Source organism: Meleagris gallopavo, chromosome 2, assembly GCF_000146605.3.
Source record: "Meleagris gallopavo isolate NT-WF06-2002-E0010 breed Aviagen turkey brand Nicholas breeding stock chromosome 2, Turkey_5.1, whole genome shotgun sequence".
NCBI lineage: Eukaryota > Metazoa > Chordata > Aves > Galliformes > Phasianidae > Meleagris > Meleagris gallopavo.
Window position 1 is genome coordinate 90,002,055 of NC_015012.2, and position 24,292 is coordinate 90,026,346.

Here is a 24,292-nt window from a genome sequence, read left to right on the forward strand (position 1 = left end):
AACTGCCACTATATAGAAAAATAGATGTTTTTGGGGTGTGATTTGTCTCAAGGAATGAATCTAAAATTATTTAGATAAATCATGCTGCAGATGTTCCCCTCTTTCTAGCCACCATAAGGCAAATCCGAATGATCCTTTGTCTCCCTGTTCTCCAAGAAATGCCCTCATGTCAGGCTAGAGAACCTATTCTTTCCTCCTCATTTATGTTTTTTGGGGATGAAATACCCTCTGTGCTATCTTTCTACCTAGTAGGTGGAACATTTGCCAATATATAGAAGATATATGTATTAAGTCCAAGACAAAGAAAAAAATTGAACCTGGGTCTCCCATGGCTGAACAGTGTAATAATTGCATTGTAGCATAAAAGATGAGCAGTGGCACTGCTATCACCTTTCTGGCAGTAAAGGAAAATAATGATTCCTGTTTAGTTCTTTGAAAGTACAATTGTACGTGACAAAACACAGCAGATAGATCTGGCCTTCAGCATCCAAACGGGCAGCCCTACATGGGATCCTTCATCAGATGCCTGCAGCTGAGTAGGGGTCAGAATCCCAGCTGCTACCTTCCACGGTTTCTATTATCTGGTGTTAGATAGCTTCCTACTTTCTGTGCAGGTTTGGGAATATTGTTCAAAAATACTTCATTTTCCAAGTACTGCATAGTTCTTGATCCCATTTTGGGGGTGGCAGAAAGTCATAGTATAGGGATTTGATTGTGCTCACTCCAGTGGAGATGGTCCTCAGTCAGTCATTCCCTGAATTATGTTTAAGAAAAAGAGCAGAATACTAATTATTTTGCAGACCAAATTTTTAGGTAGCTATCTTTTACATAGCTTTAAATTATTTCTCACTTAATATATCTGATTGTAACTTATTTAGACTAAATAAGAGGCTTAACCCACTAAGGCTGTGTTAACTTTTTTCTTCATGCTTTTCTAGACACATTGCAACTAATACGTAATGCCATACTTGCATAGATTTCCCAAACTTCTCTTCCAAATGTATGTCTTCTTTGTTCTTACAATTGTTTTTTCAGCCCCCATTTAAAAAATCAAAATCAAAATGTTGCATTCTTTTAACAACATATACTTACTTAATGTAAATATTATCTGAATTCTACTCTTCATATCTGTGGTATGGTTGAAGTAATGCAGTCAAAATCCTGTTACAGTACAGAATTCCTCTGAGGTTACAGCCCTGTGCATTAGGCAACAGCCAGAAGCATTGGACTTTTTCCTGCTGGTCTCTGATCCAGTGGGTTTTGCATTCACTTCTGCAGAACAGCATTATTCAGAAATGAATATGATCAACAGTGTTCTTAAGCAAGATGAGAGCTGTGGGTTAAACTTCTTCAGGCAGACGGTTTTGTAATATATATGTCACTTCCTTGACAGTAATGTGTGTGTATATGTGAATTGTTGTCACATATTAAATATGCTTACTGTCTGTGTAGGAAAAGAAACTGCTGCTCCTTCCTTCAGGAAAAGTCTTTGCAGTATGATCATACGGATAGAATCTGATTTAGGGGTTCAATAAGGGCAAAGGATTTAAGTCATAGGAACTTAAAGCTGCACACAAAGTTCAGTGTGCTGCCCAGTTTGCATGCTGTTCTAACTCATCCTCTGTATAGCAGGAAGCTGATTCTCTCTCCTCAGACATTTTCAACACCCATTCTAAATATCAGAACTGTCAATTGATAAAACTTGTACTGATGGAGGGGAGAGAAAGCTTCACAATGAGGCTGAGGAAGGTCACATAAATCATAGGACTTTCTTATTCTTGAGAAGGTAGTTATGTATGGGGCTGCTGAATCATGGCCTGAAGCTCTGATTGATCACCTGAGGCGAGCAATAAGTCAACCACGGAGCACAGGTGAAGGCAATTCACCTGTGCTGCAGGAAGGGGTGGAGCCTGACTCCACCTCTCCTAGAGCCATTTAATAGCTGACTGCCAACAGGGAAGGATCTCTTCTGGAGATCTGCTCCACCAGAGTCTATCACGCGAGACCAGGATAGGGTGAGTGTCCTTTTTTCCTATTTTAGTATAATAATTACATCAGCCAAACTCCTGGATATATCATCTGTATATTCATTGATTGTACATAAGTACAATTATCAACCATTGATAATGCTAGGATTTTAATTTCAGGTGAATCCTTACATTAGAACATTTGAAAGATGTAAGATGAATTTATGATGTTCTGGACCTTATAGGTACCAAATCATATAGTCAATTGGAAATAGTAATTTGGGGATGGGCTGTAAAAGATTCTGTCTGTATCTTTTATAAGTCCTAAAAAATAGGGTGGTCTTTCATTCTTCTGTTCTGTGAGCATTCTCCCAAGATTTCTTTTTCCTTTTAGGTAGATAGAAATTGGGAAAGTTTCATGTAGATGTTACTTGTTAACCTGGAACATTATTTAACTTACCTTCCTTGTGTGTAACTTTCTCATCTTGTGGAAGGATAGTAGTTCACTACCTGTGTGAGAAAAGTGAAGACCATGAATGATATTAACAATGGTGATAATTAGTGATTTCAATATTTCTCTTAGGCTAGAAAGACTATTGTAAATAATATAATCCTTGCATAGTGCCATACTATAGATTAGATTCTGAATTGCTGTGTGCTGAGCTAATGCAAGTTTTCAGAAGAAAGTCTCTGTGTTCCAGGCTCTTTCTGGTTTTCATTCATGACTGTTCCCCTAAAAGCATGCACAGCATGAGCTCCTCATGTTATGAAAAGCACTGCAACTTTGTTTTTACTTTTGATGTCATAACAATTGAAAACAATAAGCCTTAAACCCTACAGCATTTCTCTTTAATCACAAGATTTTCAGAAGATTTTTGGTGAACATGATGTCAATTAATATGAAGCCATTTTTTGGTTTTGTATTTTATCTGTAAATGTCTATTTCAAATTGCTTGAGTTTCTATGCCTTGGAAAGCATTTTTAATGAGCCACATTTGGATCTTGGAGAGAGTTTGAAACAGAGTTGTGTAAAGGAAATGTCATCACACTCAAGATTATAATTAAATGCTTTTTTTTTCTTTTTTTTCAACTTTATTTTGGCAGAAAAGTTTTTTGGTTTTTTTTTTCTCCTCATCCTTATGTATATCAGTTGACAATTCCTATCTCACTTTCTAAAGAAATAGAATATAATGCAATCTTGCTCTCAAACAGTAGTCTACTTTTGCAGATGTTTTTCTGTTTATTTTGACCAAAACAAGATTTGAGGTTTGTCAAAAGTCCTGTGTGGTACTTAAGCATGTTAGGATTCATGTTTACTTTATTTTTTAATGGTGAGAACACTGTCTAGGACAGGTAAACACTCAAATGAAAGTGCTTGGCATGTTGCCAATTTGGGCAGAATATCACGCAACTATGAAGAAGGATTTATGGATGGGCCTGGATGTGAAATGTGACTATTTCCAGGTCCTGTGTAAACTCTAAATTTGTACCTCAGCTTTTCCTTAAGTTCTTCAAACATTTCCATCTTCAGGTTTACATCTCATTAAGTATGGAGTTGTTGGATGCAGGTAAGTTGGCATTTACATTCACCTTCCTCACAAACATTATTTCTTTTTAATAAGAGATAAACACATGGGCTTTGTAAATATGCACATGTTATAGTAAAGGTACTGATTTTATCCACTTAATATCTTATAAACAGTAATATAAACAATCATAGATGGGAAGTGATATAAAGACTTGTAAGAAAAAGTGTGAAGTTGAAATGAGGGTCTCTCTGTAACCAGCTTATCCTGATATCCTATATTTTTCTTAGAAGTGGTGGGGCATATTAGGAAATATGTGACTTCAAATTATAGGCATCTGGTCCATTCAAGCTAACAATACCAAGGGACTCTTCCTAAAGCAGGCTTGCAGATGTAGTGACCCAGCTGGATGCAGGATCCGGATGCACAGAAACTGGTAAAACAAAAAAAAAACAACCTGTCTTCTTGGACAACACGCCTTCCATAGTGACATGAATTCTCTTGTTTAAGTACTGATATAAAGTGGTTTTCTAGGATCTGCAGAAGAACTGGCAGTGTTTTCTTGCCATTCTTTGAAAGAAATTGCTTTGGAGCAGTTGAAGTTCCCACTGGGCACTCCTCTCCCTTGCTTAAACAGGAAGACAATGTGATATACAGCTTTTTTCCAGCTTTTTTTATGGATAAATTAGATAACCCATCCAAATAACAAGTAATCTCTTTAATTGATACTAACATTCAGAGCCCATGCTTTCCTTCAGAAGGACATGACTTAAATGTTTGTTTTCCATTCTTATTTTCTGTAAAATAATCTTTTATACCTATGAGGAACTTGCTGATAAACTAGTAGTTGAAAGATGTTGTTTTGTTAAAGTTACAGAGGATCTGGGTAGATGTGCTTTGTAAGTGAAAGCTGATTATGGTTTCCTCATACTTGTGGAAGAGTCAACATCATTCCATGAATGTGAGAAGAGCAACTGCAAACATGAGCAGAAAGCTGGCAAGGACCTCTACATGGTAAATTAATTCTCCTGCTGTTGCAGGTTGCCAGATGGTATTACCACTTTGCATAAGCTTCCACCTGAGTTCTGATCACAGATAATCCTGTCTTGTCTTTTTCACAATTTCAGAAATGCCATCCGTAATCTTCCTTAGAGTGAAGCTCTTAACACTTACCTTCCCCTCAGCTTGCATTAGTGACTTTGCTGATTCTCCCTCTTGCTCCTGATTTATCCTGTCTGCTCTCTCTCTTTTGCTAGCTAGGATTCTTTTCTGTCGTTTTCTCACTTTTGCTCACTTATCTGAATTATAATATCTTCTGAGTTTCTTATGTGGCATGCATAAATGTATGTGGCTATATTATCTCTACAGCATCTTTTTTACTTTGTTAATGTCTTTGTATCTATTCTAAATGTAACCAGTGTTTCCAGCTTTTCTTATTGTCCTCAGATCTTCTTTTCTATTGGAAAATTTTCCCATATAAATGCATTTCTCTGTAACATGATCAAATGCTATGTTTCACATACTTTCTTCAGAAGCAAAATCTCTTGATCTTGCCATTTTAATTGCCTGTATCATCTTGATAGCGAACACCTTCACCTACTTGATTTTATTTTTTTTTCCTTCAGAAATAAGGGTGTATGGGTGACTGCTCTTTGTTTTACAGCTCTGACTGCTTGCTAGCCAGTATTTCTTAAGCCACTTATCTCATTCAGACAAGTCCCTGCAGTTAGGTTTGCAGTTAGCTTTCTGTTTATATTATGATCAAAAGTGGGAAGCTTTTCCTGAACGCGTTTTTAGAAACCCTGTATCTTGTATATACTGTGTGTGTGTGTAAATATATTTTTTAGATTCCAACCAGGAACGCTACAGTCAAGCATAATGCAAACAAACACACTGACTCTGAAGCAACATGAGTTTGCTTCATTACTGGAGACAAATTTGATACATATAGTTATTCTGGAAGACGTCCTATATCTGAATGCTTTAATCTTCATGATTCATACAAAATCTTTGCTACGCAACATTTCTGGGAAGGCTTTTTTGGCACTAGGAGTTCTTCTACACAGGGGAAATTATTCTACAGTGCTTAATCTGTAACTCCAACTGTGAACTAAAATTTTTCAGCTAAGAAATTACATTAAATGAGTATTTTGAAATAAGTTACTCAAACAGCACTATAATTTTATGTCTTCTGCTACCCCTGAGCTGCAAGTTCCCATATTAAAAAAGCTGTCAAGTAAGAATTTTGTACTTACGGTACAAGTGACTAGTTTTCATACAAAGGAAGAAGGAAGATCTGGCACTCCTTTGGCTATCTATTTTATGAATCACATATTATATGTTTTGAGTTTTGGTTTTCCCTAATACATTGTCATAAACGATATCTACTAAATTTATCGATCCTATTTTTAAACCTAGTTCATTTGGATGACCTTCAAAACATTCACTGAGTTTTATGTGGTGTGGCATTTTCTGTACTGTTATTAATAATTTTTTCCCTATTTAAATTCTTAAATATTCATGGCAGCATTTGTTTTGTTAGTACTTGTTATATTAGCAGGACCTAGACCATTGCTACTTAGAAAATGAAACAGCGTGTGATGTTGTATTCATCCATCTTATACCTCCATTATTGTACATAACTGAGTAAATTAATACTGTGAATGATTAAGAACTTCTAACATTCACCAAATGACTTTTGTCAATATTTTGCACGCGTGCAGGTCTTCTTTAGAACTCCTAAATTAAGTGGGGATAAAATCCATGCATACTAGGCAGCCTGCAGGCTTCTGCTACTTAATGTAGGTTAATGAGGGAAGGAGGAATAAGGCTCCCCGCACTTTTAGTTAAGTGCTTTAATATTTCTTTTATAAGACAGCCTCTCCTTAGCACTGCAGTGTGGTTTGGGGAAAATAAAAGCAGGCTGTACAATAGATTAAACTCAGTTGTATATGTAAGATATAGAGACAGTCACACTTCCAGCAGGTGGGGCAAATTATTTCAGAGCGCCCTGTTATTAGGATCAATAGCTTCAGCTTGTTTGTAAAAGACAGCTTGGTAGGGAACTGCTGCGAATACTGTTCATCTCTAAACTTGTTCACAATTACATTTTTTTGCTTCATTAGAAAAATAATAATAATAATTAAAAATCCATCCCTTATCCCAGTGGATTTGACCAGTTATAAATCTGGTTTTATTCTGGATTTCACAATGTTCTTTTGTTTGTTCTTTTAGTCAGAAAATCATGTTGCTTAAGCGATTGATCTGCTATTGTATGGGAGTGAATTATTGCTTACCTCATTATAGAATGAAAATGTTGTGCTTTTGGTATGCAGTTCTTAGGGCACTATGCAAGATCTTGATTATTGTTCTATTCTGATCCTATATTATTTATTCTGAATAATGAGAGATTTACCTTCTGGATTAGTTTACAATACTATGAAGGACATTTTCCAAGCCATTTTATGTATACTTCTTGCTGTGACCAGCAAGAAAATTTATTTTGAAATTTATAAAGCAGTATCTAAAATGTTAAAACTAGTTCAGTTACATTTGTTCAAAGTTCAATTGTAAGAGACTGAAAATAGCAAGTAGGTTTATGAGTAGGAAAAAAAAAAGAAGCCCAGATAGCTTAGGGATCACTCTACTGCTCTCCCAGCGGCGGCTGCGGTGCCTTCTGGCTGTGGGGCTGTCAGCATGCAAGCAGCAGAGCAGGGCTTGGTGGCGGCTGTGCACCAGCTGCCAGCCCTTTGTAGAAGGGGGAGCAGGAGGGAAAGATTTTACCGCTGCTTGTGAAGTTCTGCTGAAAGCAAGCCCTGTTATCCTCAAGATGGGAGCAGCTGCTGATTCCTGCTATAATATTTGATCCTCTCTCTGTCCCTCATAGTACATCTAAAAGGAAAGAAACAGCACAGGCTTTAGCTGAAATAGAACCGTATGCGGCTGAGTTATTCTGACTTTATACCTTCACTGAAAGAATCTCTTCTATACACCTGCAGATCGCAGTAAACTTAATATACCTCTCTCCATTATTTGTATGTTGTAGAACTAGCCAATGTGTTGGAAAATCTCCTACAGGAAAACACTGGCAGATAGCAGTCACAAAGATCTCAGTTCCTCTCACTAAGCTAATAATTAAGTACACTGAAAATGCAGTGTACTTTACATCAAAACCCACATTTAAACATTAAACAAAATCCCATTTTAGGAACTATTTTATTAATGAATAATAAATTCCTCCATTAATTATATTCCAACTGTCTTGTATAATTTAAATGGACTACTATTAGAAGGTCTTGTTCCTCCTTTCACTCAGTTCAGGGAGTGGTGAGGATTCAGCACTTTCTCAGTTCTTGGTTGGTGATATATGTATGTATCAACACATATAAAGAAATGACTTTTAAATGTACAGCAATCAACTAATATATTCACTTTTACAATTAAGAAAACATAAGACAGTATCTGACATTGTACTCCAGTATATATGAAGTACATATAGAAATTATATATATGTAGAAATATATAATATGAAGTATGTATGGAATTTATGGCTTTTGCTGTGTTGAAACTATTCTCTTCTAGAAAAGAAATTATTTATTTGTAGACAGAAAAACATTTATTCAAAAAATAAGCAAGAGTGATCAAACTAGACAACTAAAGAAGAAATACTTGAAACTTCTAGGATTTTCTTGCTTATTTCCACCTGTAGACATTTTAAGTATTTTATTATTAGAACTCAGTAGAGTCAATGCCTCTGTTATGCTCTCATTCTTCTAAACCTTTAGTTTAGATAAGCTGCATTACATATATCTTGTTCTGATTCTGTTTTTTTAAATGTCAGATTTTTCATCCATTATATCATACACTTGCATTTTCAAGTTGAATTATTGATGGAATACATTTATCAGTAATGGTAGGAGTAGAATTTAATTACAACACTTAGCATTAAATGCATAGACAAGAGAACCATGAGGATTTCCAAGTGTCAGTTGACATGTCTCTTATAGCAATCTTTAGTAGTTTTGCTTTTAGAGAAGACATTTCTGTCAGTCTAATTTCAACATCAGTGAAATATACCAAAAGATGCTTTGGCATAAGATCCTAGCAATAATTTTCTGAACCTTGGAAAAGATATTATACTGGGCCTTGAAAATGTTTGAGTGCAAAAGAGGAAGAGGATTTTTGGCATCTGAAAGTAAGAAGGTAAACTGACGATTTAAGCATTGCTCACGGGCAAGTAACTGAAGGAGAAAACTTGCATGAGCATAGAGTTCAAGTTCTGTCAGTATAAGGAAAGGGCTGGAGGAATAACAGAAATTTGAAATCAACTTTGGATTTGATGAACCTGTTGGGGCCATTCCAATTAGGGTTATTCTAATGATTTTGTTTTTTGGTATTCTAACTGCTAATAAATATTGAATTTTAAGGTATTGAAAAATGCGTATGTATTATTTGTATAAATTGCAAATAACTATTTCCAGAAATTATGTTGCAGTTACAATTGTTCCAGTATTGCAGTTAATGTTCATAATTTACCTGTGCTAAGTGATTCTGGAAAAAAAGTATTGTCTGAAGTGCTGAGACTGGGCACCAGTAAGCGGCCATTAGTTTGGCTTTCAGAATGCAGGCATCCATGAAAATTGAAATAGAAATTAACAGAGATTGGAAGCTTAATGTTAGGTGTTAAAACTTCAGTATTTTTTGTGAATATCATCTAAAAATTATTCCAAATTCACGAATTTCCTGAATTCATCAATAAAGGCGCATGAGCTAAAGCTCTCCAAATTGTTATAGTTCTGAGGAATAAAAAAAAAGGTACATCAGATTTCCATTTACTTTGAAATAGACTTATCTAAGTTACACTTTTGAAAGTGTTAATGTATTTGAGAGATATATTAAATAGGAAATTTCTTTTTCTAACTGTATTTTATATCTCTTGAACAGAATTGGGAGTGAGGATTGAAAATAAAAGCAAATGCAGCCAATTATTCCTTTATGGAGTTAGCAGGAAGGGTAAATGCAGATCTCTCTACAAACAGCCAGTAAAGGTATGGGTTTTCATGTGAATCAATCTGGCTGGAAACTGAAGGAGTTATTCAACAAATGGATCAGTGGGACTGACTGACTGAATGCCTGTGAAAAGAGAAATTATACAGTAATTGCAGGAAAAAGGAATGAATTTCATGGCTTTTAGGATCTGAATTTCCATACGTTTCAGGGAGCTGACTTGTGTGTATTTGTGTATGTTTAGACTTCAAGGACAAATGCTGTAAGACAGGAGCTCTAAAACAGCCATGTTTCCCTTTCAGAAGAATTTTGCAGACTACTCATATCTGTAGTTCTGTGTAAGCATGACAAAAGAACAGTAAAGAGGGTTTATTCATAACTGTTGTTTTTCTTTGCTTAAAAGCTACTTATAGGCTGCACTAGCAACAGTTCTGGATGTTAACCACATTTTATTGTTGTCTAGCACGCCACATTAGAGAACATTCAACTTTGAGAGAAAAACATAACTATAATTCTCTACTAGTCACACAGTACAGGCTTCTCTGACAGGTAAAACAGGCTCACTGTAACTGAGGGTATGTTATGTGGAACCAAAGGTGAGGCATATCACAGTGAAAGTAACACTGCATCTAGAAATAAAAACACTGGTTGAAAGTCATTGCTCTGTTCTTCTTTAAGGTATTTCAGCTGAAAAGACTAAAGACAACATGGAAGAATATGAGACTTACTTGAAAATGAACTAAAACCTTTAAAATACTGTTTGCAAATATAAAATAGAGGAAGGGAAGGTGGGTGAGTGATAGGAAAGATAGGAAAAGAGCAAGAATTATGTCAGGTGGGAATAGTCACTTCTAGGATCCATGGTGTCCTGTTGTATGCTGTTCCAATGGTCCAAGGCTGATGCAGGAGCAACGGTGCAAGGATAAGTGGTGGCAGAATTTGCTGGCCTTAGTCAGGAAGAGCAGGTTAGCAGTAGGCAACTGACAGCGGGTCCAGGAGAGACAAGCAAGTTTCAGATAGCTGGCCCAGGCAAATCAGGCAGCAGGCAAGTGTCATAAGCCCAGGTACTCAGCCTGACTTCGTAGGGATAGCGATCAGCTCCCTGATCATCTTTGTGGCCCTCCTCCGGACTCTCTCAAGCAGCTCCACATCTTTGCTGTATTGGGGGCCCTGGACCTCCCGAAGTAATCTCTTACACCATGTTTTTATATTCTGTTAGACCTCACAGAAGTAGTGAAGCATGAATTCTTTACAGCTCTGACAGTAAGCATGTTTCTGCTGTGGAAAGTTACCTGTTTCACTTAAAAATCATTGTCTCTTATCCTCCTGCCTCTCATGTCTGTGAAGATATAGTGACTGAAATTGCCATCAAATCACATAATTAAAACTGTGCATACCAACTGCAGTATGAAAAGGGTAGTAACTAGAAAGAATCAATTATCAATATCAAATGTGATCTAGGTGCAAACAGAAGTGTAGATTGAATGAAGCAAGTGCAAATAGCTGTTTAATGTTTGAAATTATTTGGAAGTATTAAGTGAAAAGCTTGCATACACTGTAGCTTTGATAAAATATTTAACTATAACTGAGAATAGTCAGTTGTTCAAAAATCTTTTCCAGGGTGTAGGATCGTAGAATGACTAATCGTAAAATCATAGAATGCTTTGGGTTCAAAGGGACTTTTAAAGATCATCTAGTTCCAGTCCCCCTACCACAGACATAGGCACCATGTTTTTATAATAACATATAATGTTAAAATTATTTTGGTGAAGACATACATTTCAATTAGGAAAGGAAGTTTCACTAAGCAGCTCTGCTACTTACAGAGTTTTGTTATAAATATCTCCCCCTTCATTTTTTAATGTTCAACTTAAAGATAAATGAATACTAATAAAATTTACTTTTTGTTCATGTTCCATGGTCCTCAGAAAGTGAAGAAATAAACCTAGGCACCAAGTTTCATTGTGAAATGTTATGGCTGAGTTTTCCTTGTGATGTTCTAGTTAGAGGACTGAAGATACCTTTATGAAATAAAAATGAAAAAATTACTTACAAGGTCACTGCGGAGTTACCAGCACTAATCTCTCCAATAATACACTAAAATATTTCTTGAACTTAAACATTCTGCAGGTGTTTTGTAAATTAAAAGAATGTTGTGAATGACTATTTATAGAGGCTGAAATGGATGGAAGTGCTAGTAAAATAAAATGTTTTATCTGACTTAGTACAAAGAATTGCAGATGCTGCTTTTTTCTTCATGTGAAATGTCAGTGGTGGTTGAGGTGCTCGTCTGTCCTCTCCCAGTATATTTTGCTGAATTAAATTCTCTTTACAGTGTGTTGTCAATCTTCTTGTTATCAGTAGTTTAATGATCTGCAAACCAGTTTATAGTATCCTGCAAATCAATTTATTTTGCCACAGTTTACAGGATATTGATTCTTGCTAGTCCCAGGAAATTGTACCTCATGTGTAACAGTTTCTTACAGTGCTGTACTGGTATACCTGCAGTGTTTTAGCAGGAAAAATGACCTTTAAAGGACTTATCCTTCTCATCATAGCAAGCAGTGAGGTTCAGGCCTTGATGATTTGGCCTTGGTAAGCCCATGCTGTCTGTTCCCAGTAGTCGTCTTGTCTTTCATGACTTAGGAAATTGCCTCTAAGATTGTTTGCTCTGTAGCCTTGCCAAAGACGATGTTAAGGCTGAGTGCCTTTTTCCAGACACCAGGGGTCTCTGCTGACTGCCACGACCTCTCAGAAAATGGAAGAGAGCCATCTTGCAATGACATCATCCGCTTCCTTCCACACCTATGGATAGATGTCATCTCATTCCACAGACTTGCATATGTCCAAGTGGTTTGACTCTGCAAACTGAGCTAGGAGGGATCTGAAAGGTGGGAAAACAAGGCTCAACACTGAATAATAAGGCAAACTGAGTATCTCAACTTTGTTTTGCACTAGGTCAAGCTGACCAGTGGGCCCCTGCAATATTTGTTTTGCTAACAGTTGTAGCATACAAAACCTTTCTTGTTGTCCTTTGCATATTTTGGTAGTTTCAATTCCAGCTTTGCTTTTCCAGATTCTTCTGATCTCATATTCCTTCCAAGCAGCCTGTCTCTGCTTCCACCTCTGCACTTTTCCTTTCCTGAGCACTGAGAATGCTGTCTTTTAAGATTAGTTAGTTCTATTCAGCCCTTTTTCCCTCAAGAGAATTTTTTAATGGGGCTCTGCCAAGAAGATCCCCGATGGGGTTAAAATCTGTCTCTCCAAGTTCGGAGTTGCTGTTTATCTTGCTTCGTTTAGGGTCTTAAACTCCACAGTCTCCTAGTCATTGCAGCTAAGGCTGCCCTTGACCTTTACATTATCCAACAGTCTTCCCTTGGTGGTGTGTTGCACAGCATCTCTCCTAGCTGATTAACTAGTTGCCTGCATCAAGAGATTGTCTAGAAATCTCCTGGATTTCATCCAGCCAATTACCTTTACAGCAGATACTGAGTTGGTTAAAATCACTTATGAGTGTCAGGGCCTGTTAGTCAGCTGTCTAAAGGTTTCATCTGCTGAAAGCTAACAGGATATCCCAGAGGTATTGCTCTTTGCATTCTGTTTGCACAAGCATTGGCTATGGGACAGCTGTTGGAGTTTGGCTTTGGGGCGAAGTGATTCTATATCTAGTCCAGTGAAGCAAACCTTGCAAGTGGATATACTTTTCTGAAAAATTGTCACTTCTCATTCCCTAGTTTTCAATGAACATAACTTTCTCATGGCAGTGGTTATACACTGTTCTAAGAGATCTTTTCATTCTTCATCAAAAATAGATAAAATTTCCAAATACAGAATTGTTAATATTTTTCATGAGAGTCTCTTCAATAGGCGATGATGCCTTCTCTTTGCTTGTTGTAAGGTACTTCTAATTAAAAGAGTAGTGAATTATGTAGAAGATGAGGCCATAAAAAAGGGAAGAAGCAATCAGGGAGTTTAATATGTGAAACATTACAAAACAGTAGTAGAAAGAAGAAAAATGTTTATTGGAATCCTCTGTATAACTGAATCCTGGCAAATTGCAGAGAATGCATTAGACAGACAAATATCCAGAGACAGAAGTTGCATAATCCATGAGGACAGGCTAATGAGCATATTAAAATTTTTGTTCATCTTTTACTGCCTTTAAAAAAAGAAAAAGATGTACACTTGTCCAGCTCAGGTTTTAAATTTGAAGCCCTTGGTTCTGAAGCTTAGGCAGCCAAAGCTCAGTGGAACTGAGGAAATCCAGTTGATACTAGCAAGAATTAATGAAGGTTGCCAGTCAACTGGGCTGCAGAACTGCCTGTGTAGATGCTTACGGCATGGTTAGATCTCAAACCTTTTAACATTCTGAAATTAATATGAATTCAAGTGGAGAACTGTATGTACGCAGGGGAACAAGCTACAGCTGAAAGGATTTTGTCAGCCAAAGGGCTTTCCTGTTTCTTAGGAAAAAGCAAGTATTAGACATTCAGAGTGAAAGATAAAATACAGTTTCAATTTCTTTCCTTTCTTTTTTTCTTTGCTAGGATTGGGTGATGAGCCCTCCTCTGCTTTAGGACAAATAGCAATCTAGGAAGACAATTCTGGAGGTCAAATGGATAAGCTGCTTTTATAAGTGTGGTAGAGGGATTATAAGCAAAGCTTCTGTTCTATGAAAGGAAATTATGTATTGTTAAAAATAATGTAAAACTCCTTATAGGTAAAACCCCAGGGGTAGATTTAGTTAATAGCTATTATGTGAGGGTATGGAGCCATTTGTGATTCAAGTAGCATGTTTGATTGGTTTTATAAAAACTGGAGTCTGCAAAACAAATTATATGCTTTCTCTCATTAACTCTTTCCATTTTTATGGACACAAAACACTGTTTCAATAATTTAACTACTGAACTGTTTCCTTTAAAAAGCTTCCTTTGTAGCAGCATAAACATATGTCCAATAAGAAGGCAAATTGTCGCTAAGTCCATTGAATAATGGAATGTATTACTTTGCTACGCAGCTTTATTTGGGATCTTAGGAAGATAAATAAGTGTGAACCTCAGGAAGAATAAAGTATAATTTTTTTCTGCAATATCTGTATGCTTACTATAATTATCGTAGAAAGCTAAATGTGGAAACCACTAGCTTTGGTTTATTTGATCTTTCTTGAATCTTAAAGATGATCCAGTTCTGGGTACAGTTACCACTTATAATATAAATTTAGGAAGCATGGGTAAATGCCTTTGCTCTCTCCCTGCCCTTTTTTCTTTTTCTTCGCACAGTATAGAGACTTTAATATCCTTTCTAGTGATCAGATGCCTTGCATCAGTGCGGCATCAGAGAAAATACAACACTTCAACCTATTTGCACAAATTTTCTTAATTATGTGCTGAACATAACTCCTAAGTGGAGTCAGGCAGGTTTAATATCAGTGTCTCAGGGATGTGTAAATAGCTGCATGATGCTGTAGGAGGAGCAAAACCATGCACAGGGGCAGGTTAGGGCAAATGGAATGAGGGAGTGATTTAGAAATTGAGAAGGTGAACAAAACAGGGGTGGGGATTGGAGGTAATCCTCTAAAGCTGTGTCTGCTCTTTTTATAGAGTGATAATCCTGTCTGTAAAATGGAGGAAATTGTCTGATCAATTTTGAGTTTCCTGAACTTTACAGATAAAGGCCTGTATTTCATAACAGAAATGTAAAATCTATATACATCTAAAATTATGAGCACATTTTTTTTACACCAGTGATTATCAATTGGTATTGTTTGAAGTTTTTGGTTTCTTCTACAATGCTGAACATATAGCGTACGTATATCAGTGTTTTATTGCTATTTGTTCTTCACCTCTTCTCGGAATTTTTGAAGACATTTGTTGAATGTTTGACTATAGTGATTCTAAACACAAATTTGTAAATGGCTTTCTGAAAAGACATGAAAAGATAAAATTCAGCATAACTTTAAAGGAGGGCTACATTGGTGTAGCGTGTAATTTATGCCGATATCATTGGTGTTCACAATTTAAACATATTATTTGCTGTTGAAATCAGTGTCCAAAAAATTAAAATTCAGTCTATTTTAGAAAACGTAAATGGCATTTGTAGTCTTCAGAGATACTCATATTCAGTTCACATATTCAGTGAGATATTAGCCAAGCAAAATAACAAAATTCACTTACTCCATGCTGTGTGTTTTATCTAGGTTTGTATTGTTTTACTGACTTTTTTTTGGCAGGATGGATAAGTTGTTGTTATTTCTTTAAATTTATAACACTCTCATAAAGTTGTTTAAGCAAGTAATTGTATTTTCTGTGGTTCTAGAAGTGAGGCTTATTCTTACTTGTAAAAAATTCAAAGTATTATAGTTCTATGACAACAAAACAACTAAATTTCTTTTGTGTCACATGTGTGGAAAAGAAAGTTTTTAATTATTTTAGAGCAGATAGATGTACTGATTCAGGAGTCAGTGTAAATACTGGGAAGTACAAAGCTAATCTCATAAGCGTTTGAATTTGTTCATGAATATATGTGTGTGTTGAATACTGATCCTGTAGAAACACAAAATGTGGAAGTGAAAGGGAAGGAAAATGAAAAGAAGGAAAAGAGGAAGAAAATAAAAGACATTATGGAAGGAAGAGAAAGAGGGAGGGAGGGAGGAAGGGAAAGAAAGAAGAAGACTCCTTGATTTTTTTCACAGAAAACTATGTGAATTCCTAACTTTCAGAAAACTACTTTTGTCTTAAGCAAGACCAAAGATTTGCTTGAGAACATGTTTCTTTGCTGCTAGGTATTTTCCAAGTGCCATCAACTTCAGAGCCTTTCCTTTCGGGCATTGATCCTAGTTGACTGGTTATCATATACCTTTATGTTTGGTTTTACGTATTGTTAGCATTAGTCTTTGAAGGAATAAAACTAATACCGTTTTTTTTATTCTTACGTGTTGATCTGATAGATGTAAAAGAGTATCCTTTATCTTTGCTACTGTTAGTAGAATAAGAATACAGTGTTTATAGACAAAAAATGTATCCTTTTATTTATCTCTCTCAAAATTTAATTTACAGATTTTAGTTATGCTCACTATTATGGTGATTCTTACCTGAAATTTCAAGGCTTGCATTTAAACATGCAAAACTTCATCCACTTGGAATTTAAGACCTATAAACCTGATGGACTACTCCTATATATTGAAGAGAGCTCGGAAACAATAGGACAGTTTTTAATTCAGCTTTTTATCAGACATGGCATCTTACAGGTAAGGCATCAAAATATTCTGCTAAAGGGGAAGAAAGTAAAAGTTGGGATCTATAATAATTTTAATATATATTTTCTGTTTTTTTTACTGTAGAGGATTGTATGTGCTGTAGAGGTTATTGAGATTCTTTAGTATTTTAAGGAAAATATTTGTCAAACTTTTCATAGAATGATGTCTCATGGGATGTGAGTATATGTCTCATAAGAGGTAGTTCTTGGTTAAACTGAATAGTAGTTACAAGGGGAAAGTCTCTCAGAAAATATCACATTTAAAGACAAAAAAAGAACACAATCAGATTTTTCTAGATATTCCTTCTTACGTGCAAAGACTAAACCTCTTTAATCTCCTCATGTGTTCATTAAAATTGTTGTGAAGAAAAAGGCTGTGGAACTGAATGACTTTTGTCATTAAAAAAATTTACTGTGTAAGGGAAGAGAACAAATCTTTCTTACTACATGGGTATGAGTAGAAACCTTTTACTCAATTTGTTGTGTTAATTGAAGTTCCAAAGTATCCAAAAAAACTATTTGCTTGACTTGTGTGAACAAAGTAGATTAAAATACATTTGTGTATACACAGTAAGGAATGAAGTCTATGCTATCTTTACCTTTGGCAAATCATTCTTTCTTTTCTGAGGAAGACATAATTTTGTATTTGTGAAGAGATGTAAGAAGATTTAAGATATTAGAAGAATGGTTTCTTTTTTCATAATGGATCTTCCTTTTTACTGTTAAAAACTTCCAAAAGCTATTATATTCTTCTGCAAAGATAGAGAAATGAGTGTTCTGCAAGAATAGTGAAATGAATATTCGTATTCTATTGATTTTCATGTTTTAAAGAACTTGATTATAAAAAGGTATATAAACTGCAGATAAAAGGGAAAATAATAAAAAATAACCTTTTACTTTATTTTATTATATTGTTATTTACTGTGTTTTATTTTATAGTGATTATCTTAATCTGGAATAAACAAGGGTAGTTTGGACAGGATATTATTCAAGATTTAGAAAATGCGGATGGATTTAAGTCTATCTTACTTGTTCATAGTAAAGTAATGATGCAGAAAAATATTTTCCTAACATATCGTAAGCACCATAAAATATGAAAGTGCTTTAATTGACAAAAATCTATTCAGAGTTCCCAGTGTGCCATGTTAAAACTAATTGAATTCACTTAATCATTCACAAAATGTTCAATTAAACGTAGATTTAAAGCCCAATGAACAAGAGGTTCTAAGCCCACAATCAAGCTACAATTACAAGTAGACAAACCATGAAATCAAGTGCTTGTTCACATTAGTATAGGAAATTAAATGGTGTTCCTAAATGCTCAAGCTTGCATGCTACATTACGTGTTTGGAACTATAAGGAGGCCATAAAATGATAAGTAAAATTTACTCATGGTCAACTGTGTTGCAGATGGTCAACTTCTTTGCAAATCAGGTTCATGATAATAATAATACAATCTGATTGTACAGTACACAAAGATAAAAGCATTTTCATGCAGGCTAGCAAACGTTTTCATGTGCTTATATATATTTTATATGGTAGACTCCTGATCTAGATCTTTAAAGCATTAGTTTTTCTTGATTCGCATGACGTCCTTCAGGTTTTCATGAGACCATTTCTTATTTTTAAATAAAAGTTTCTAAGCCACTAGATCTTTAGATAGTACAAATAATGTAATAAAAGCATTTTTTCCCACTCTGTAGTACCAATTTGTATGTGGTAGAGCAACTCAAGTCAAAAACATCACAACTCCTGCTAGAGTGGATGATGGACAATGGTATAAAGTGCAGATTAGGTAAGTTATATTTCATTGTTGTCTGTGTTTATAATTGCCTCAGAGATTGTCTAAGTTGGACAGTGACATTTTATCCCATTAGCTATGAGTGTATCTGAATGTGTGCAGTGAAATTATTTTCTGGCAGTGTGGAATGCAACTCTTCCTTGGAAAGAATATTTCAAATAGTTGGACAGTGCTAGTTACATCACTGATGTGCTGAAAGGAAATATATTTATTTTCATCACTGTCGTGTGCCAAAGCTAAAATTACAAATCAAGCAGAAAAGCTACTGTGCAGTAAGTCCAAGATGCTTAATAAAGGAAAAATCAGGAAAAATCTGAATTTGCAACAACGAAAATGTAACTATTAGAAACATTTGATGTAGTAATTCTTGAAAAACAGGGCTGCATTAATTACCATAGTGTAAATGTACCTATTTTGTAATTATTATCTTTTATTCTCCGACTTCCCTGAGAAGGAAAGAACTTGATAATTCAAACTAAAATGCATATCAATAGCCTGGGGTAAAAACATTCCCATTTCTATTTTCAGTGTGTCTAAAAAGGTATTTCATTTGCAGAGAATGATGAATATTAAGGAGTGTTCAGGTAAGATGAGGCAAACTGATTTTTGCTGTTGAAAGAGAAGGAGAATGCATAACATTAATAGGATTCATAATATGCATTGAGTAGTTGTTGATGATCAGTCCAGCCTCTGTAATGGACTAGAAATAGATTTTGAAATTTTCTTAGGATTTAAAATCTTAATGGTACAAATGTCAGAAGGATTTGGTTAGAAGCTGCATCATCTTGATTTCATAAAGTGCATCTTCACATGTGCTTGAGTTAAGCAAAAGTATATTCCGTACTGAAAAGTACCCATTGCTTTATATCCTTTCTGTTAACAAAAATGTGTTGACAACTAGATTTAATATAATCATTCTTGAAATGTTCACTATTTTGTTTCATGAAATTAACATTTAGTTTAATCAACTGTGGTATAATAAGGCAGAATAAAAATTAAAACAACTGTGGTGAAACATTGCAGTAGCTTATTCAGTGGCCGTGTAGAGCTTTGCAAATATGATTTAATCATCACAGAACTGACTTTCAGTGAGATAAGTAAGTTTGGAATAACAGTATCTGGGGAGTTGGCAAAGCCAGGACGGGAATGCAGGATTTGGTGAATACTATACCACACTGTATATGCACAGGGTAGGATATTCTTTGTTTTGCAGATGTTAAGAATTATGAACGAACATCATGGGTAATTTAAAAAAAAAAAAGCATAATGATGGTAATGTACTATTTCAGTGAAATAAATTTTTCATTCTTCTTAAGTATCACTAATTGTTTGGAGCACCTTTGATGTGGAGCTGTGATAGAAAGATTTTTGACAAATTCGCTAAATGCATCACATTTCAGTTACTGAATGTAAGCCATTTGCAAACAGCATGCTGCCTCTATATTGTCAAATTTAACAAAACGAATAGAAGTAGGATTGTGTAATACAAGTTGAAGCATGATGAAAATTAGTGATGATATCTTCCTTTTCTGCTTACAGAAAAGTATTTTACATCATAGACCAAGAAAAGGACAAATTTCCTACCGAGATCATTACTTTTGTTCACACCAGTAATGTTACACCTTTTAATGTTTGTAAATAAACATGCATATTACTGTCAGGCACTGCTCTCTATCCAGTCCTTGTAGTTCACCAAAACGTTCATACTGAAAGTAAAATAGCAGCATTTCTGAAATAAATTTCTCACGATGATGGAATATTGTGTCTCAACTGTAACAACTGAAAAAAACTGGATGCAGTAACAGGACAGGATCTTCATCACAGATCTTGGAAAGATTGATAATTTCAGATAGGATATTGCCCCAAATTAGTTTGTGGTTTTGGCTGCAAAATGGAGCATGTGCCTCAGAGCAGTGCCCAAGAACCCTGTATTTATATGCGAGATAGCGTGGTTGTTTACTAAGTCTTATTTTTAATGAAAATCATTGTGCCTATTTTACACACGTCTGATTGTCTGGATTTTGTTACAAGTGAATTGATAACGCAATATTGAAAGTCTGGGTATGGACAATATCGCACAGGGATTAGATTTTTGCAGGCCTTATAGAGGGAAGAAAATGTTAAAAAGACTCGAGCATTGGAAAGTTTACATGTTTGTTCTAATGCTCCATTGGAACAACAACCATTTCCATACCGATAATAATAGCATCATAAAATCCTTGGTTAAATTAAATTTACTTTTTATCTCAGATCACAGTTGGCAATGACTTTAACAAAGCTAGCAGTTTATGAATTGATTATGCAGTAGATGTCACCAATAAAACTTCTTTTCTTTAAAATGAATCTATCAAATTTGTATTTCTTTTTTTAATTGACCCTGACCATTAAGATTAGAAAACTGGTCTAGGTGCTGCATCAGCCTAGACATCATATGAAAAGGGTGCATTTTTCTCATGAAGTTCGTAATTTGAAATTTTCACTAATTATCTGTAGGGCTTTGGGGGATTGATTATCTTGGTTTTGAGATGAAGATGTTTTCTTATTCTTCTAGTCAGTAAAAGGTCTTTCTAATCATGCCATAATGCAACATATGCTCTCTCTGGAGCTTGTACTTTACTTGTTTGTTGATAGCTTTTGTGAAGGCCTGAAATAACCCATATGGTGCAAAATATGCTGTATTTGTTATACTTCAGAATATACAACAAAGCCCAGATTTTCCCTAGGGCTTCTGAGCTGGTGAAATATGTGGATAATAAATAAAACTTGTAGAAAAAAACTGCAGAAAGTGATAGAGATATCTCTTTCATAGTATGTTGATCTGTGGATACCTCTTTGGATGTGTTTTTTTTTAAATTATTTTTATAGTAAATTCCTACTTTTTTATTATCTCAAAGATGCCAATATTTTACCTTGATTCTAACATAACAATATATAGGTGAAGAGATCATCCAATGGCTGTTTCATGTACATGTAAATGCAGTATACTTAATGGAAACGTACTTAATTGGCCACCTCTTCAACTGACTGATAAGTGTAAGCTATAATTTATTAACAGCAATGGCTGTTAATACTAGAAGTGTGCTAATGCTGTAAGGCATACGTTTCTACATACTGTGTTCAATTTTGGGCCTCTCCCTTCAAGGAGGATGTTGAGGCCCTGGAGTATGTCTAGACCAATGAAGGCCTTATGAGGTGCAGCTGTGGGATCTGGGACTGTTTAGTCTGGAGAAGAGGATGCACAGGGGAGACCTTATCACTCTCTCTGTCTGAAGGAAGATTGTAGTGAGCTGAGTGTTAGCCTCTTCTCTCGTGTAGTTAGTGATAGGACTAGAGGGAATGGCTTCAATTTGCACCAGGGGAGATTCAGGCTGGAAATTAGAAAGTACTTCCTCTCCGAAAGAATGGTCAGGCACTGGAATGGGCTGCCCAGGGAGGTGGTGGATTCACTGACTCTGAAGATGCTCAAGGAACGTTTAGTCATTGTGTTGAGGGACGTGGTTTAGTGAGAACTATTGGTGATAGGCGGACAGTTTGACTGGATGGTCTTGTAGGTCTCTTTTAACCTTGGTGATTCTATGATTCTTGGTATAAGATAATCTCATGCTCTTCATTTTCTGGGCCTCTCACATAGAAGCCATCAGTGGACTTGCATTAGCTGCAAGACAGTTAATGAAACACAGAGTTAAGCTTTATTTGTATTTATTACAGACACAAAAGGTTTAAGAACTTTTTGGACCTCTGAGAGGGTACTAAAATACTTCTGGTCTTGGATTTGAAGGCCCTCCTAAAGTACTTAAAGAAAAACTAGGGTATATGAAATATGACATAATTTCTAATTTTATCCCAGCTCACTGATCTTACTTGGGAAAAATCTAGTGTATTATATTTAGTCCAGTTTGAGTGTGATTTATTACCTGGTAATAGAATGAGATTTAATGTTTCCTAAATTTCACTGTTTCTTGATGCCTAATGAGATAACATCTGCTCCCTGTTGTACAGTATTCATTACAAAGAGGCTAAATCAATGGGAAGGAAAAAAAGAAAGCTGAATTGAGAGTATAGTTAAGATCACAGAATCACAGAATGGCCTGGGTTGGAAGGGACCTCGAGGATCATGAATCCTCAACCTCCCCTCGCCACATGACAAGGCCAACCAACCCTCCCCTAATTTAATACTACGAACCAAGGTTTCGCCCGAGGGGCCTCCACTACCCTTAAAGTTTTCGGGTCCTTTAGAAAGGGCCCCATCCAATTTGGCCTTGAACACCTCTAGGAATGGGGCATCCACAACCTCCCTGGGAGATGTAGATGGAGAGACAAACAAATTTTTGAAATGTCAATAGCTAGATCAAAATCTGAGTTTATAAGGTGAAAAATATGAACATAGTGATCACAGTTGGATAGCTTAAGTTGGAAGGATCATAAAGATCATACAGTTCCAACCCCTCTGCCATGGCTAGGGTTGCCACCCACTAGATCAGACTGCCCAGGACCCCATCCAACCTGGCCTTGAATGCCTCCAGGGATGGGGCATCCACAGCTTCTCTGAGCAGTCTGTTCCAGCATTTCATAACTCTCTGTAAATAATTTCTTTCTAACATCTAATCTAAATCTCCCCTTTATTTAAAGCCATTCCCCTAGTCCTATCACTATCAGGCAAAGTTTGTTTGAACCAAGAGAATCAAAGAAGATTCTGATTTATGAACTGTGAGATTGGAAACAACTATGAATCAGAAACCTCTAAACAAGGAAAGTTTTGAAATATTAGTAGTCGGAATATCTGTTTATGTATTTTTCCAGTTCATTCTACATACCTGAGCAGTATATTAAGTGAATTAATTTAATTTTAATCCTTTCACAGATAAGGAGAAGGGAAGTTGGGCAAATAACATTCCCTCTTGTGACTAATTTTATTCATTACTTTATCTCATAAATACTAGATAATTTAAATGTAGCTTAAAGTACCTTTCTACTTGGAGGTGATGGTGCTTCTTAAGAATAAATGTTCAATCAAAAACATTTATACTCCTTTTTTGGCCGAGAACCTAATCCTCCTGTTTTAATAACTTAGAGCACTACAGAAATAATGATTTTTAGATGCTGGAGATTAGCTACAATGTATATACAAATACAAAATCTCACTAAAAACATCAGAACAATTAAAGAATAAGAAACTTAGATAAGCAAAGTGGTCTATGCATAGGTTGAATGCTGAGAATGTACTGATGATTTATGTTGCTGAAGAAATATTAAGGAAAGCAATAGGTGTACAGTGAAATTTTACCTGTCCAGTTTGCTGTGTAAGCATTGTTGGTTTTTTTTTTGCTGAAGATTACTTTTTAGTACAAATTCCAGAAATTAGAGTTTTTGTACATTGTATCAAATAACTTATCTTCTATTAATCTCTGGTGTTTTAAAAGTACTAGTTTTTAGGATTTGGGATTTTTTGTTTTGTTTTTATTTTCTGTTGTTTGCTTTTCTCTTTTAGTGGAGCTACTTTACTAAAGCTGTCATTTTTTCTTTGAAGTTTCATTATCATTAAAAACAAAACTGTATTTTTATTTGTAGGTTCTGAAACTAATTTTCTTTTCCTTACTTTATTACTACTGTTCTTTTCAGAAGAAAAAGAAACAACATACCCTCTCTTATTACTTCATAGCACTAAATTCTCTGTATTTCAGAGATACTTTCTGAACAATTTATTTATTTGCCAGAGGCTTATCCTCAGGACATATCCT

General features: G+C 35.4%; 1 protein-coding gene across 1 annotated transcript; it reads left to right on the forward strand.

The window, feature by feature from the left end:
* The first annotated feature begins 1,977 nt into the window (after positions 1 to 1,977).
* Positions 1,978 to 21,296, forward strand: LOC104909953 (protein eyes shut homolog). The gene is made up of 4 exons (XM_031552678.1): positions 1,978 to 2,015; positions 16,555 to 16,745; positions 18,457 to 18,548; positions 20,094 to 21,296. Exons 2-4 carry the CDS (start codon positions 16,617 to 16,619, stop codon positions 20,194 to 20,196), a joined length of 324 nt encoding a protein of 107 aa, XP_031408538.1. The 5' UTR covers positions 1,978 to 2,015; positions 16,555 to 16,616; the 3' UTR covers positions 20,197 to 21,296.
* Positions 21,297 to 24,292: the final 2,996 nt, after the last annotated feature.